At 41.9% G+C, this 12,990-nt stretch overlaps 1 protein-coding gene across 3 annotated transcripts in view; it reads right to left on the bottom strand.

Annotated features, from left to right (window-relative positions):
* Window positions 1-12,990, bottom strand: part of samd7 (sterile alpha motif domain containing 7) — a 51,418-nt gene that overhangs the window by 3,997 nt on the left and 34,431 nt on the right. For 2 of the 3 annotated variants that reach the window (XM_062023807.1, XM_062023806.1), the window contains exons 2-8: window positions 9,958-10,102; window positions 9,752-9,878; window positions 9,563-9,678; window positions 9,411-9,492; window positions 6,551-7,212; window positions 6,371-6,486; window positions 2,292-2,402 (exon numbers count right to left, since the gene is read on the bottom strand). In XM_062023807.1, the coding sequence (XP_061879791.1) occupies window positions 2,292-2,402; window positions 6,371-6,486; window positions 6,551-7,212; window positions 9,411-9,492; window positions 9,563-9,678; window positions 9,752-9,878; window positions 9,958-10,060 (1,317 nt within the window). In that variant the 5' untranslated portion in view covers window positions 10,061-10,102. The remainder of the gene's footprint in view (window positions 1-2,291; window positions 2,403-6,370; window positions 6,487-6,550; window positions 7,213-9,410; window positions 9,493-9,562; window positions 9,679-9,751; window positions 9,879-9,957; window positions 10,103-12,990) is intronic. The other variant, XM_062023808.1, reaches the window with a different exon arrangement.

The following is a 12,990-nucleotide window of genomic DNA, read 5'->3' as shown; positions in this document are numbered from 1 at the left end:
GTATTGTGGCCAAACAGCTCCATTTTTGTTTCATCTGACCACAGAACTTTCCTCCAGAAGGTCTTATATTTGTCCATGTGATGTCAGATGAAACAAAAATGTACTTCAAGAATGTGTGCCCTCAGCCCTTCATTTTATTCTTTACACAACCGAGTGCTAGAGTTGTGCATGCTAACAGGACGCTTGTAGCTGCTGACAGAAGCACATTGTGTATATGTGAATAATTATGTATAAGTTGTCACACAACTCTTATGCTTAAAGGCCGTTGCTGTAGTTATTATCAATTGTGCTGAAGTTGTACTTTTCTATCTGTGCAAAGGCACAACAAGTAATCCTCCATTGCGAGTTGTCTCGTGTCAGCAGTTTGTTTCCAGACCCTGCCTGCTGACAGCCAAGGACGGACATCGAGTACCTCAACGCAGACAAAGCAGAGACAGGGCGAAATCACGTGTGTCAGCACATTTCCATTCTGAATAATCACGTATTGTGTCTACTGGGGCTGCTTGCATTACCCCTCCCTTCAGAAGCAGCCTCAGTGATGTTAACTAGGGACCTCCCGAATAAATAGGGGAGCACGTGGGACTGTGCCTTAGAGCGCAGGGGGAAACTGTAACTGAGTGCACAGCCCAATACGTCTCTCCTCATGAGCAAAATGCAACTCTGTCTCTGCTTGATTCCTTCTTCTTGTCTTGTGTAATAGATAGTTTGGTGTTTGTGCCTGACAGTTATATAATTTCATAGGTGGTTAGAATAAATAAATACAATGTATAAATATAAGTTCATATTTACATATAATGTGATTAAAAATGTATTTCCTTTGGTTAATTCATGCAAGTATATGTTAACTTTATTTTTGTTACAAAACCCGAGTAAATTGGAGGGGAACATATTTTTTGTTCCGGTTTTGTCAGAATAATTGTATCTAAGTTATCACAGAACTTTGTGTTGCCATGAGTCCCCGGCGAGAGGACAACAGCTGTCTTTGTTCCTACCAAGCAAAAGGCTTGTAAAACTCCACTGTGGATGGGAAGCGACATGAAGGTGTGGGTTTCTTTGATGTATTGTAATCCACAGGAAGATTTTGTCTTGACCCGAGATCTACAAAGCGGAGAGGAAGCAGGACCTGACTCCCCTCCAGGCACCTTTTCTTTGAACTGTTTTGTAACCAAAGGCGATGGCTGTTTACGACCCCCCTTCCTTTAGAAGCAGCTGTTGCCATGTAATCGGGGAAAGTCCAAATAAAAGAGGAGGCGTACAAGGGTACAGGTCTACGCGTTTCTCCTCAATTGAGCCAAATTGAATTCTGTCTCTGTTTAATTCCTTGCTTCTTGTCTTGTTTAATAGATGTCATCAGTGTTTGAACCTGACAGGTTTGGTCACATTGTTGGGGGGACAATTAATATGTGAAGTATTAAAAAGGAGTAAACTTTATTCCTTCGGAGTTTGTGAGGCCAATGAGGTATGATTCTTTCTGATAATGCGTGTGAAATCAATGCGTCTTCTTTTATTTGAAGTCAGGCTAATTGTCAGTTCTGTTTTTCTTATTTATTAGTTCTGACGGCATTATCCTGGCGCCGTTTTGGCATCGTTGTTAACGAGAAGAAGGCGTGGCTGAAGCAAATGTCTGTGCGAGAAAAGCGAACAACTCGAGCCTTGATTAAGACCTCGGAGGGAGTAACAACGCTAGTGAAATCTGCAGATGATTCGGTCTTCTAGCGCAGTGGTCCCCAACCTTTTTGTAGCTGCGGACCGGTCAACGCTTGAAAATTTGTCCCACGGACCGGTGGGGGGGTGTATTTAAAAAAAATATATATATATATATTTTTTTACATAAATGAATACAATCATGTGTGCTTGCGGACTGTATCCCTGCAGGCTGTATTGATCTATATTGATATAGAATGTATATATTGTGTTTTTTATGTTGATTTCATAAAAAAAAAAAAAAAAAATTTTTTAAATTTATTTATTTTTATTTTTTTAATTCTTGTGCGGCCCGGTACCAATCGGTCCGCGGACCGGTACCGGGCCGCGGCCCGGTGGTTGGGGACCACTGTTCTAGCGGAAATGAGTCCAGCCATGGTCCTGGTGTGGATTAATTTGTCAGCTGGTGAAGAATCCTTTCGACAAAGGACATGATTATTGATTTTGGAACCCACACCAGTGCCAAACTTACCGCAGTCATCAAAGGCCAGCCTTTTAGTTTTTTTTACTGAATATTTTAATGTTTTATTTGATTGGATCCTATTTTTTTGCAGTTATTCGGGTTGGTGAAATTGGATGTAATTTACCTGTGAGCGTATCTTGAGGGCGGGCCCCAGCTTGAGGCCCAGCGTGTCCAGCAGGTGTTCCTCCGACAGGAGGGGCAGCGTCTCGCCGTCGATCATGTGATCCTTAAACGTCTGCACAGTCAAATGAGCTGAGGTGAGCAGCGTGACAAACTGAACTCTAAGTAAGATGAAATATGTCAAATAAGGGTGATATTTGCTTATTTTCTGTCTGATAAGATTATTCTTCTCACTAAAGCAGATTTTTATGTTAGAGTGTTTTACTTGTTTTAAGTGTTTTGGTCTTAAATGATGTCAGTAAGATATTACAGCTTGTTGCTGAGATTTGATGACCTATATTGAGTAAAACATGCTTGAAACTAGAATATCAACTGTTGTGTCATCAACACTCACAAGTATAAAACTACTTTTTGAAAGTAATCATTTCTTATTTCAAGAATGAAAAAAAAAATCATGATTTTGACACAATCGTGTCTCATAATTAAAACAGATGACAGCCAAATGGACTTTGCTGTTTTATTTTCAATGAAACAATAGAAAACACGTACTCATATAGTAGTACAGTTGGCACAGTACAGTAAACTGACAGTTAATATTTAAACATTTAACATTTCAAACAATTTTGAACAGAAATAGTTCATGCACATTCAGATGAATTCCTCAAAATGGCAATTAAAAACATTTTGGCCGGGGGCCGGGCTGTATATATGCGCACTAATTGACTGAAAGAGCACGCACTTGGCGCGATGATGTCATGTTATCCATGGAAAAATGCATTTTTAGACAATATGATTTGCCTGAGCGGCTAGGACGGGGGTGTCCAAACTTTTTCTACTGAGGGCCGCATACGGAAAAAATGAAAGCCTGCGGGGGCCATTTTGATAGTTTTCATTTTCAAATCATAACAAAATATGTTTTTTTGTTTTTCTTACCTTTAGGGCTCCCGGGGACCATAAAGTGTCTAAATCATTAAAATGTTAAAAACAATATTTTATTTATGATTATTATTATTATTAATGCATTATCATTTATTTTTGGTTTATTTAATTGTTGTATTTGTAGATATTACTTTGTTGTTGTTTTTTTTGCTGTTACTTTCTTTTCGGGGGTGGTGGGTGGTATGGTAGGGATATAAACAAAAAACATTTGGACATTTAGTGCAGACAACAGATATAAGATGTATGTGAATATGATGTAATGGATAGGAATGTCTGATGCTGGATGTCAATAAAAATTAAAAAAAATAAAAAAATAAAAAAATAAAATGTTAAAAACAAGTCAAATTATTATTTTTATTTTTTTTATTTAACGCTTACAGTAAATCTCTACAGTATATCAACTTCAGGTTGATATGAAATTTAAAAAACCAAAAAGGTTTTATGCCTTTTCTGTCAAAGACAACTTTGTTTTTCATAATAAAACTGAAATATGCAGTATTTCCCCCACTGCCCAAAACATTCAGAAAGCAATGTTTGATGTGAAGTAATTAGAGCCTTAAAAACATCAATAATGCAGGACACCATTGATATTAATTCATTGTTATTTTCGAGTAATCACAGTGAAAAGATAAATAAAATCCCATTAAATATATTTAGGATACAAAAGGTGCCCCACTCAAAGTGATACATTTGTATTAGGTTTTTTTTACTTTCAACACTTAAGTTACGAGATCAACTTCAGATATGTCTGTCCATTTTACGTTTGAACTAGGGATGTCCGATAATGGCTTTTTGCCGATATCCGATATGCCGATATTGTCCAACTCTTTAATTACCGATACCGATATCAACCGATATATACAGTCGTGGAATTAACACATTATTATGCCTAATTTGGACAACCAGGTATGGTGAAGATAAGGTACTTTTTAAAAAAATGAATAAAATAAAATAAATAAAAAACATTTTCTTGAATAAAAAAGAAAGTAAAACAATATAAAAACAGTTACATAGAAACTAGTAATTAATGAAAATGTGTAAAATTAACTGTTAAAGGTTAGTACTATTAGTGGAGCAGCAGCACGCACAATCATGTGTGCTTACGGACTGTATCCCTTGCAGACTGTATTGATATATATTGATATATAATGTAGGAAGCAGAATATTAATAACAGAAAGAAACAACCCTTTTGTGTGAATGAGTGTAAATGGGGGAGGGAGGTTTTTTGGGTTGGTGCACTAATTGTAAGTGTATCTTGTGTTTTTTATGTGGATTTAATTAAAAAACAAAAAAACAAACAAACCGATACTGATAATAAAAAAAACGATACCAATAATTTCCGATATTACATTTTAACGCATTTATCGGCCGATAACATCGGCAGACCGATATTATCGGACATCTCTAGTTTGAACTATTATTTTGTTTGTTTTATGCTCTTTTGTCAAAGAAAATGTTGATGTTTTTGTATGGCAACCACACAATATATGCGATATTTTCCACATAAAACATTTTAAAGTGAAATATTTGAAATAATTGGAGCCTTGAATGGGTCAATAATTCATTATAACATTGCTTTTTCTATTTTTTTTAAGCAATGGCAAAAAAAGAAAAATAAAGATAGACAAAAGAAAGAAACAGCCTGCATGGCAGCTTTGTGTCAACATTGCAACTTTTTCTAGTTAATGTTTATTTTTTATTTTTGCAATAGCATTTCCAGAATGTGTGGCGGGCCGGTAAACAATTAGCTGCGGGCCGCACTTTGGACACACCTGGGCCAGGAGACCCCGAGATAAAAAAAAACCTTGCCCCTACCGGAAGTAGCGTGACGTCGTCAGTTGTTCACTCCCTCATATTTTCCTATTGTTTTCAACGCAGCTACAGCGATTCGGACAATTACCCCATTAATTTGAGCGAGGATGAAAGATTCGTGGATGAGGAACGTTAGAGTGACGGACTAGAATGCAGTGAAATACATATGTTTTTTCGCTCTGACCGTAACTTAGGTACAAGCTGGCTCATTGGATTCCACACTCTCTCCTTTTTCTGTTGTGGATCACGGATTTGTATTTTAAACCACCTCGGATACTATATCCTCTTGAAAATGAGAGTCGAGAACGCGAAATGGACATTCAGTGCCTTTTATCTCCACGACAATACATCGGCGAAATGCTTTAGCTACGAGCTAACGTGATAGCATCATGCTTTAACTGCATATAGAAACAAAAAAAATAAACCCCTGACTGGAAGTATAGATAGAAAATCAACAATACTATTAAACCGTGGACATGTAAATACACGGTTAATGCTTTCCAGGCTGGCGAAGGTTAACAATGCTGTGCTAACGACGCCATTGAAGCTAACTTAGCAACCGGACCGCACACAGCTATGCTAAAAACATTAGCTCTCCACCTACGCCAGCCAGCCCTCATCTGCTCATCAACACCCGTGCTCACCTGCGTTCCAGCGATCGGCGGAAGGACGAAGGACTTCACCCGATGCGTTTGGCGGCCCGGAGACGTAGGAAGTCAAGGTGAGGTCGGCGGCTAGCGCGTCTGCTCTCCAACAAAGTCCTCTTGGTTGTGTTGCTGTAGGAAGTCAATACTAATACACCGATCCCACCTACAACTGTCTTCTTTGCAGCCTTCATTGTTCATTAAACAAATTGCAAAAGATGTCCAGAATACTGTGGAATTATGAAATGAAAACAGAGCTTTTTGTATAGGATTCTACGGGGTACCATAACTTCCGTTAAACTGACTTCGTCACGCGCATACGTCATCATACCGCGACGTTTCAGCCGGATATTTCCCGGGAAATTTTAAATGTCACTTTATAAGTTAACCCGGCCGTATTGGCATGTGTTGCAATGTTAAGATTTCATCATTGATATATAAACTATCAGACTGCGTGGTCGCTAGTAGTGGCTTTCAGTAGGCCTTTAAGCTATTTTTGGGTTCATTGAGGTTAGCTAATTTGACTTGTTTTGGAAAGTCTTGACAAGCCAAATTTTCTTGTTCTATTGGCAGATAATTTTGCTTAGTTCAAATAAAATACCCCTCATTTTTGCATTCTTTTTCTTCTTTTTGAACACTGACTTTTTGCAGTGCAGCAGAGAGAAAAGAAGGGGGGTCGGCGCCCACCTGAGCGTATTCGGAGCACGTGGGGATGCTGTTGATGTAGTTGTACACGTCGTTAACGCTCCACTTCCTGATGTCCTCCGACGCCACGTTGCCGTTTAGAAAGAGACCCGGCGGACCTGAAGACGGAAAAGTTGCATGAAACATGTGGCGAAAGGAGAGGGTTGAGAAATAAAGGTATACCGGGTGGTGGCAGGACAGGAAACATGTAAGGCATGCCAGCCGACGGGTACATGAACTTGTCCTGGAATGTTCCGCTGTCCTTGTCGCTGCCTCCACTGGCGCTCACATCCTGGCATCGGTCTGTGGCGCCGACGCAGGTCTTAGGAAGCCCCGCCTCCCCTTCTTTGTAGCTTTTCCTGCTGCCTTCAGCCATGTCAGAGTCTACTTTAGCCTGATGATGATGATGATGATGATGATGCACCTTGCTGGTGGCGCCCTCGTCTCCGGCGTCCCCTTTGACCTCCACCTCCTTGTCCTCCCCGCCGGACGCGGCCCCCGGGCTCTGCTCCACACTCTTGTCCTCAGCGGGGCCCTTGGTGTTGCCAACGGCGGTGTTGTCGGCGCTTTTGTGAGCCGCGGGCCTCCTGCCCACCCGGCGCCCCCGCTCCCGGTGCAGCGTGCCGATGGGCGGGTACGGGCTGGCCGCCATCAGGATGCTGCCGGAGTGGAGGTCATCCAGGGTGGGGCGGTGGACGAAGACGTCGTGGCCCTCGGGCATGCGCTGGCGTGCTCTGAAGGCCATCGGGTTGGACGGGTAGGACATGGGCGTCTCCATGCCCATCAAACCCTTCTGGTGGGCGTTCTCCAGCTCTTTCTGGTGCAGGATGGCGTTCATCTCCATTCTGAACAGAAGTATAAGTTCGCCTTTAAAAGGGTGCAGCCATGTTTGGATTGTATTCTTTTGTTTCATTTTTTATTATGTTCAAGTCATTTTGGTTGCGTTAAAACAGTGTTTTTCAACCTTTTTTTGAGCCAAGGCACATTTTTTGCGTTGAAAAAATGCGGAGGCACACCACCTGCAGACGTCTTTAAAAAACTAAACTCAGTTGACAGTAAAAAGTTGTTGGATATGACTTTAAAGCATAACCAAGCATGCATCAATATAGCTCTTGTCTCAAAGTAGGTGTACTGTCACCACCTGTCACATCACACCCTGACTTATTTGGACTTTATTGCTGTTTTCCTGTGTGTAGTGTTTTACTTCTTGTCTTGCGCTCCTATTTTAAGGGCTTTTTCTCTTTTTTTGGTATTTTCCTGTAGCAGTTTCATGTCTTCCTTTGAGTGATATTTCCCGCATCTACTTTGTTTTACCAATCAAGAATATTTCAGTTGTTTTTATCCTTGATTGTCATGTCATGTTCGGATGTACTTTGTGGACGCCGTCTTCGCTCCACAGTAAGTCTTTGCTGTCGTCCAGCATTCTGTTTTTGTTGACTTTGTAGCCAGTTCAGTTTTAGTTTCGTTCTGCATAGCCTTCCCTAAGCTTCAATGCCTTTTCTTAGGGGCACTCACCTTTTGTTTATTTTTGGTTTAAGCATTAGATACTTTTTTACCTGCACGCTGCCTCCCGCTGTTTCCGACATCTACAAAGCAATTAGCTACCTGCTGCCACCTACTGATATGGCAGAGTATTACACGGTTACTCTTAGGGAAGGCTATGCAGAATGACTCTCACAATATTATGTTAGATCCACTATGGACTGGACTTTCACTAATATGTTAGATCTACTATGGACTGGACTCTCACACTATTATGTTAGATCCACTATGGACTGGACTCTCACACTATTATGTTAGATCCACTATGGACTGGACTCTCACACTATTATGTTAGATCCACTATGGACTGGACTCTCACACTATTATGTTAGATCCACTATGGACTGGACTTTCACTAATATGTTAGATCTACTATGGACTGGACTTTCACTAATATGTTAGATCCACTATGGACTGGACTCTCACTATTATGTTAGATCCACTATGGACTGGAATTTCACTATTATGTTAGATCCACAATGGACTGGACTTTCACAATATTATGTCAGACCCACTTGACGTCCATTGCATCCGGTCTCCCCTAGAGGGGGGTGGTCACCCTCATATACTGTCCTCTCCAAGGTTTCTCATAGTCATTCACATCGACGTCCCACTGGGGTGAGTTTTTCCTTGCCCTTTTGTGGGCTCTGTACCGAGGATGTCGTTGTGGCTTGTGCAGCCTTTGAGACAGTTGTGATTTAGGGCTATATAAATAAACATTGATTGATTGATACAAGCGGCCAAAATAATTTTCCTCCGCCGGGTGGTGGGTCTCTCCCTTAGAGATAGGGTGAGAAGCTCTGCCATCCGGGAGGAGCTCAAAGTAAAGCCGCTGCTCCTCCACATGGAGAGGAGCCAGATTAGGTGGTTCGGGCATCTGGTCAGAATGCCACCCGAACGGTGTTTAGGGCACGTCCAACTGGTAGGAGGCCACGGGGAAGACCCAGGATACGTTGGGGAGTCTATGTCTCCCGGCTGGCCTGGGCCTGGACAAAATGGCTGGGGAGAGGGAAGTCTGGGCTTCCCTGCTTAGGCTGCTGCCCCCGCGACCCGACCTCGGATAAGCGGAAGAAGATGGATGGATGGATGGATGGATGGTGTCATTGTGAAAATGCTTAAATGAAAATTAAAAAGTATGTTGGAGTTTGGGTGTTGGTGGAGGGAACAGTTATAAAGTCATAAATAATTTGTGTTAAAAAGGGGGCAGATAAATATAAGAATATTATTCTTCCATCTGCTCCTTTCTGATCATGGAAATGTATAAGAAACAAAAAACAATGAAAGTGTCAACTGTACGTTGCTTGTATGTATGCATTTTCATAAAGGGAATTAAAAAAAAGAAAATTTTATTTCTCAGTTTAAGTATTTCTAAAATATTGATTTGTTTAAAGTAAAGAAATATTAAAATTCCAATTTTTTTTATTTTTTTTTACATTTTTTATGACTTTTGGGAAGCTGCCATTTTTAGTTGCATGTCTTTTGATGCTGATGACGCACCGACCTGGCCATGTTTTGCTTGTGAATGAGCTCCTGTCGCCGGGCAACCGTCTCCATGGGCTCCGAGGGCAGAAAGCCATAGCCGGCTGAGGAGGAGAGAAGAGAAACATGACGCACACCTGGAAAATCACTACACTAAACCGTGTGTGTGTTTACCTGCTCCTGAGAAGGTTCTTCCTGGGAGCATGGCAGCATGAGGGGGGCCCATGTGAGGTCCCATGTGCATCTGCCTGGCATCAGGGGCCACTATCTCAGCAGGCGGGACCAACTCCCTGAAAAAAAATAATTAGTCGTTTCAGTGACAAAAAAACATTTTGTTCATCCAACTCTTAAAAACAAACAAACCTTTCCATGAATCGCGGTTCAAACTGAGCCGGAACCCCCTGTAACCTCTGCTGGCCCTGGGCGAGGATCTGCGGCGCCATGGCCATCTGGTTCCTCATGATCATCTCCTGCCTCTGCCTCAGCTCTGCTGCACACACACGCCAATACAACCATGCAGGAAGCCATTAATACACCATCCTTCCTTCCTTCCTTCTCGCCGTCCTCACCGCTTGCTGACATGCTGTTCACCAGCCGGTACCAGTGCTTCTCGTCCAGCGCTCCCTGCTCGCCCAGCGCCGTCATCTTCCTCAGCTGCTCGCGGGGGGTCATCCTGAGACGCCAACGACCTCCACCAGGATGATGAGTCCGTCACTTAAAAACAAAAGGGGGGAGTATGGGGGGTGCACAAACTTGCCATGAAATGTCAAAGATGCAAATGTTGATGTTTACATGTAAAGAACTGTAAACCAGTACTGTGTAAATCAGGGGTGTCAAACGTATGGCCCGCGGGTTAGGGTTAGGGTTAACCCAACCCTAACCCCAACCCTAACCCTAACCAACTCTTTTTCTTTATGCCTAACCCTAACCTTAATCCTAATCCTAACCCTAATCCTAACCCCAACCCTAACCCTAACCATAACCCAAACCTAACCCTAGCCAACTATTTTTCTTTATGCCTAACCCTAACCCTAATCCTAACCCTGACCCTAACCCTAACCCTAACCCCAACTCCAACCCTAAACCTAACCCCAACCCTAACCCTAGTCCTAACCCTAACCCTAACCAACTCTTTTTCTTTATGCCTAACCCTAACCTTAATCCTAATCCTAACCCTAATCCTAACTCAAACCCCAACCCTAACCCTAAACCCAACCCCAACCCTAACCCTAACCCTAGCCAACTCTTTTTTCTTTATGCCTAACCCTAACCCTAATCCTAACCCTGACCCTAACCCCAACCCTAACCCTAACCCCAACTCCAACCCCAACCCTAAACCTAACCCCAACCCTAACCAACTCTTTTTCTTTATGCCTAACCCTAACCTTAATCCCAATCCTAACCCTAATCCTAACTAAAACCCCAACCCCAACCCTAACCTCAACCCCAACCCTAACCCTAGCCCTAACCCTAGCCAACTATTTTTCTTTATGCCTAACCCTAACCCTAACCTTAAACCCAACCCCAACCCTAACCTCAAACCTAACCCTAACCCTAGACCGAAACGTGTCGCATGATTAAGACTTGACTATGTGTTTGACACCATACTCAGCGGTGTTCATTCGGGGTTCTTGGGGTGTGTGCGTCTGGTGGGGGCATCACTCTGGCAGATTGTCGATTGGACTGTGCCTATCTCCCCCCCTTCCATTTTCCCTAACCCTAACCCCTCTCTTACACCTAACCCCAACCCCAACCCCAACCCTAAACCTAACCCCAACCCCTAGCCCTAACCAACTCTCTTTCTTTATGCCTAACCCTAACCCCACCCCCAACCCTAGCCCTAACCCTAACCAACACTTATTTCTTTATGCCTAACCCTAACCCTAACTCTAATCCTAACCCTAACTCTAATCCTAACCCTAAACCTAACCCCAACCCCTAACCAACTCTCTTTCTTTATGCCTAACCCTAACCCTAACTCTAACCCTAACCCTAACCCTAACGCCACCCCCAACCCTAGCCCTAACCAAGACTTTTTTCTTTATGCCTAACCCTAACCCTAACTCTAATCCTAACCCTAACTCTAATCCTAACCCTAACCCCAACCCCAACCCCAACCCTAACCCTAGCCCTAACCCTAACCAACTCTTTTTCTTTATGCCTAACCCTAACCCCAATCCTAACCCTAACCCCAATCCTAAACCTAACCCTAACCCTAACCCTGCAGGATGAGTTTGCTAAGTATAAAAATCAGCTAAAATTTTGGAATGAAAGAAACTGCTGTTCTAAATGTGTTTTTCAACCCTTTTTGAGCCAAGGCACATTTTTTTGCGTTGAAAAAATGCGGAGGCACACCACCAGCAGACATCATTAAAAAACGGAACTCAGTTGACAGTAAAAAGTCGTCGTCGCAATTGTTGGATATGACTTTAAAGCATAACCAAGCATGCATCACTATAGCTCTTGTCTCAAAGTAGGTGTACTGTCACCACCTGTCACATCACACCCTGACTTATTTGGACTTTTTTGCTGTTTCCCTGTGTGTAGTGTTTTACTTCTTGTCTTGCGCTCCTATTTTAATGGATTTGTCTCTTTTTTTTAGTATTTTCCTGTAGCAGTTTCATGTCTTCCTTTGAGCGATATTTCCCGCATCTACTTTGTTTTAGCAATCAAGAAGATTTCAGTTGATTTTATCCTTCTTTGTGGGGACATTGTTGATTGTCGCCGTCTTTGCTCCACAGTAAGTCTTTGCTGTCGTCCAGCATTCTGTTTTTGTTTACTTTGTAGCCAGTTCAGTTTTAGTTTCGTTCTGCATAAGCTTCAATTACTTTTCTTAGGGGCACTCACCTTTTCTTTATTTTTGGTTTAAGTATTAGACACCTTTTTACCTGCACGCTGCCTCCCGCTGTTTCCGACATCTACAAAGCAATTAGCTACCTGCTGCCACCTACTGATATGGAAGAGTATTACACGGTTACTCTGCCGAGCTCTAGACAGCACCGACACTCAACAACAACACATCATTTGCAGACTATAATTACTGCTTTGCAAAAAATATTTTTACCCCAAATAGGTGAAATTAGATCATCTCACACGGCACAGTGGTTGAAAAACACTGCACTAGATGTCTCAGTAGCAAACATTTGTATGTTCGTAGATGATGCTACATCCGTAAAAAAAATTAACCCACATGATGTTAGTGCACCAGTCGAGGAAAATGAGCAAACTACATAAATAACATCCTGTAATTTGATTTTGATAATATAATTTTTTTTATCTTGATGGATTGAAAATTAACACCAATGAGTTGACTGATGAACGTTATCACATCATTTATTCAGAAAGTATAAATTACGACAAATAAAGGTACTATTAACCGCAACATGTACCGTATTTTTCGGACTATAAGTCGCAGTTTTTTTTCATAGTTTGGCCGGGGGTGCGACTTATACTCAGGAGCGACTTATGTGTGAAATGATGAACACATTAGCGTAAAATATCAAATAATATTATTGATCTCATTCACGTAAGAGACTAGACGTATAAGATTTCATGGGATTTAGCGATTAGGAGTGACAGATTGTTTGGTAAACGTATAGCAT

The sequence above is a fragment of the Entelurus aequoreus genome, linkage group LG16, assembly GCF_033978785.1.
Source record: "Entelurus aequoreus isolate RoL-2023_Sb linkage group LG16, RoL_Eaeq_v1.1, whole genome shotgun sequence".
In the NCBI taxonomy this organism is placed as follows: Eukaryota; Metazoa; Chordata; class Actinopteri; order Syngnathiformes; family Syngnathidae; genus Entelurus; species Entelurus aequoreus.
The sequence above is the reverse complement of the archived record's forward strand: the minus strand, read 5'-3'. Positions and strand labels throughout refer to the sequence as shown.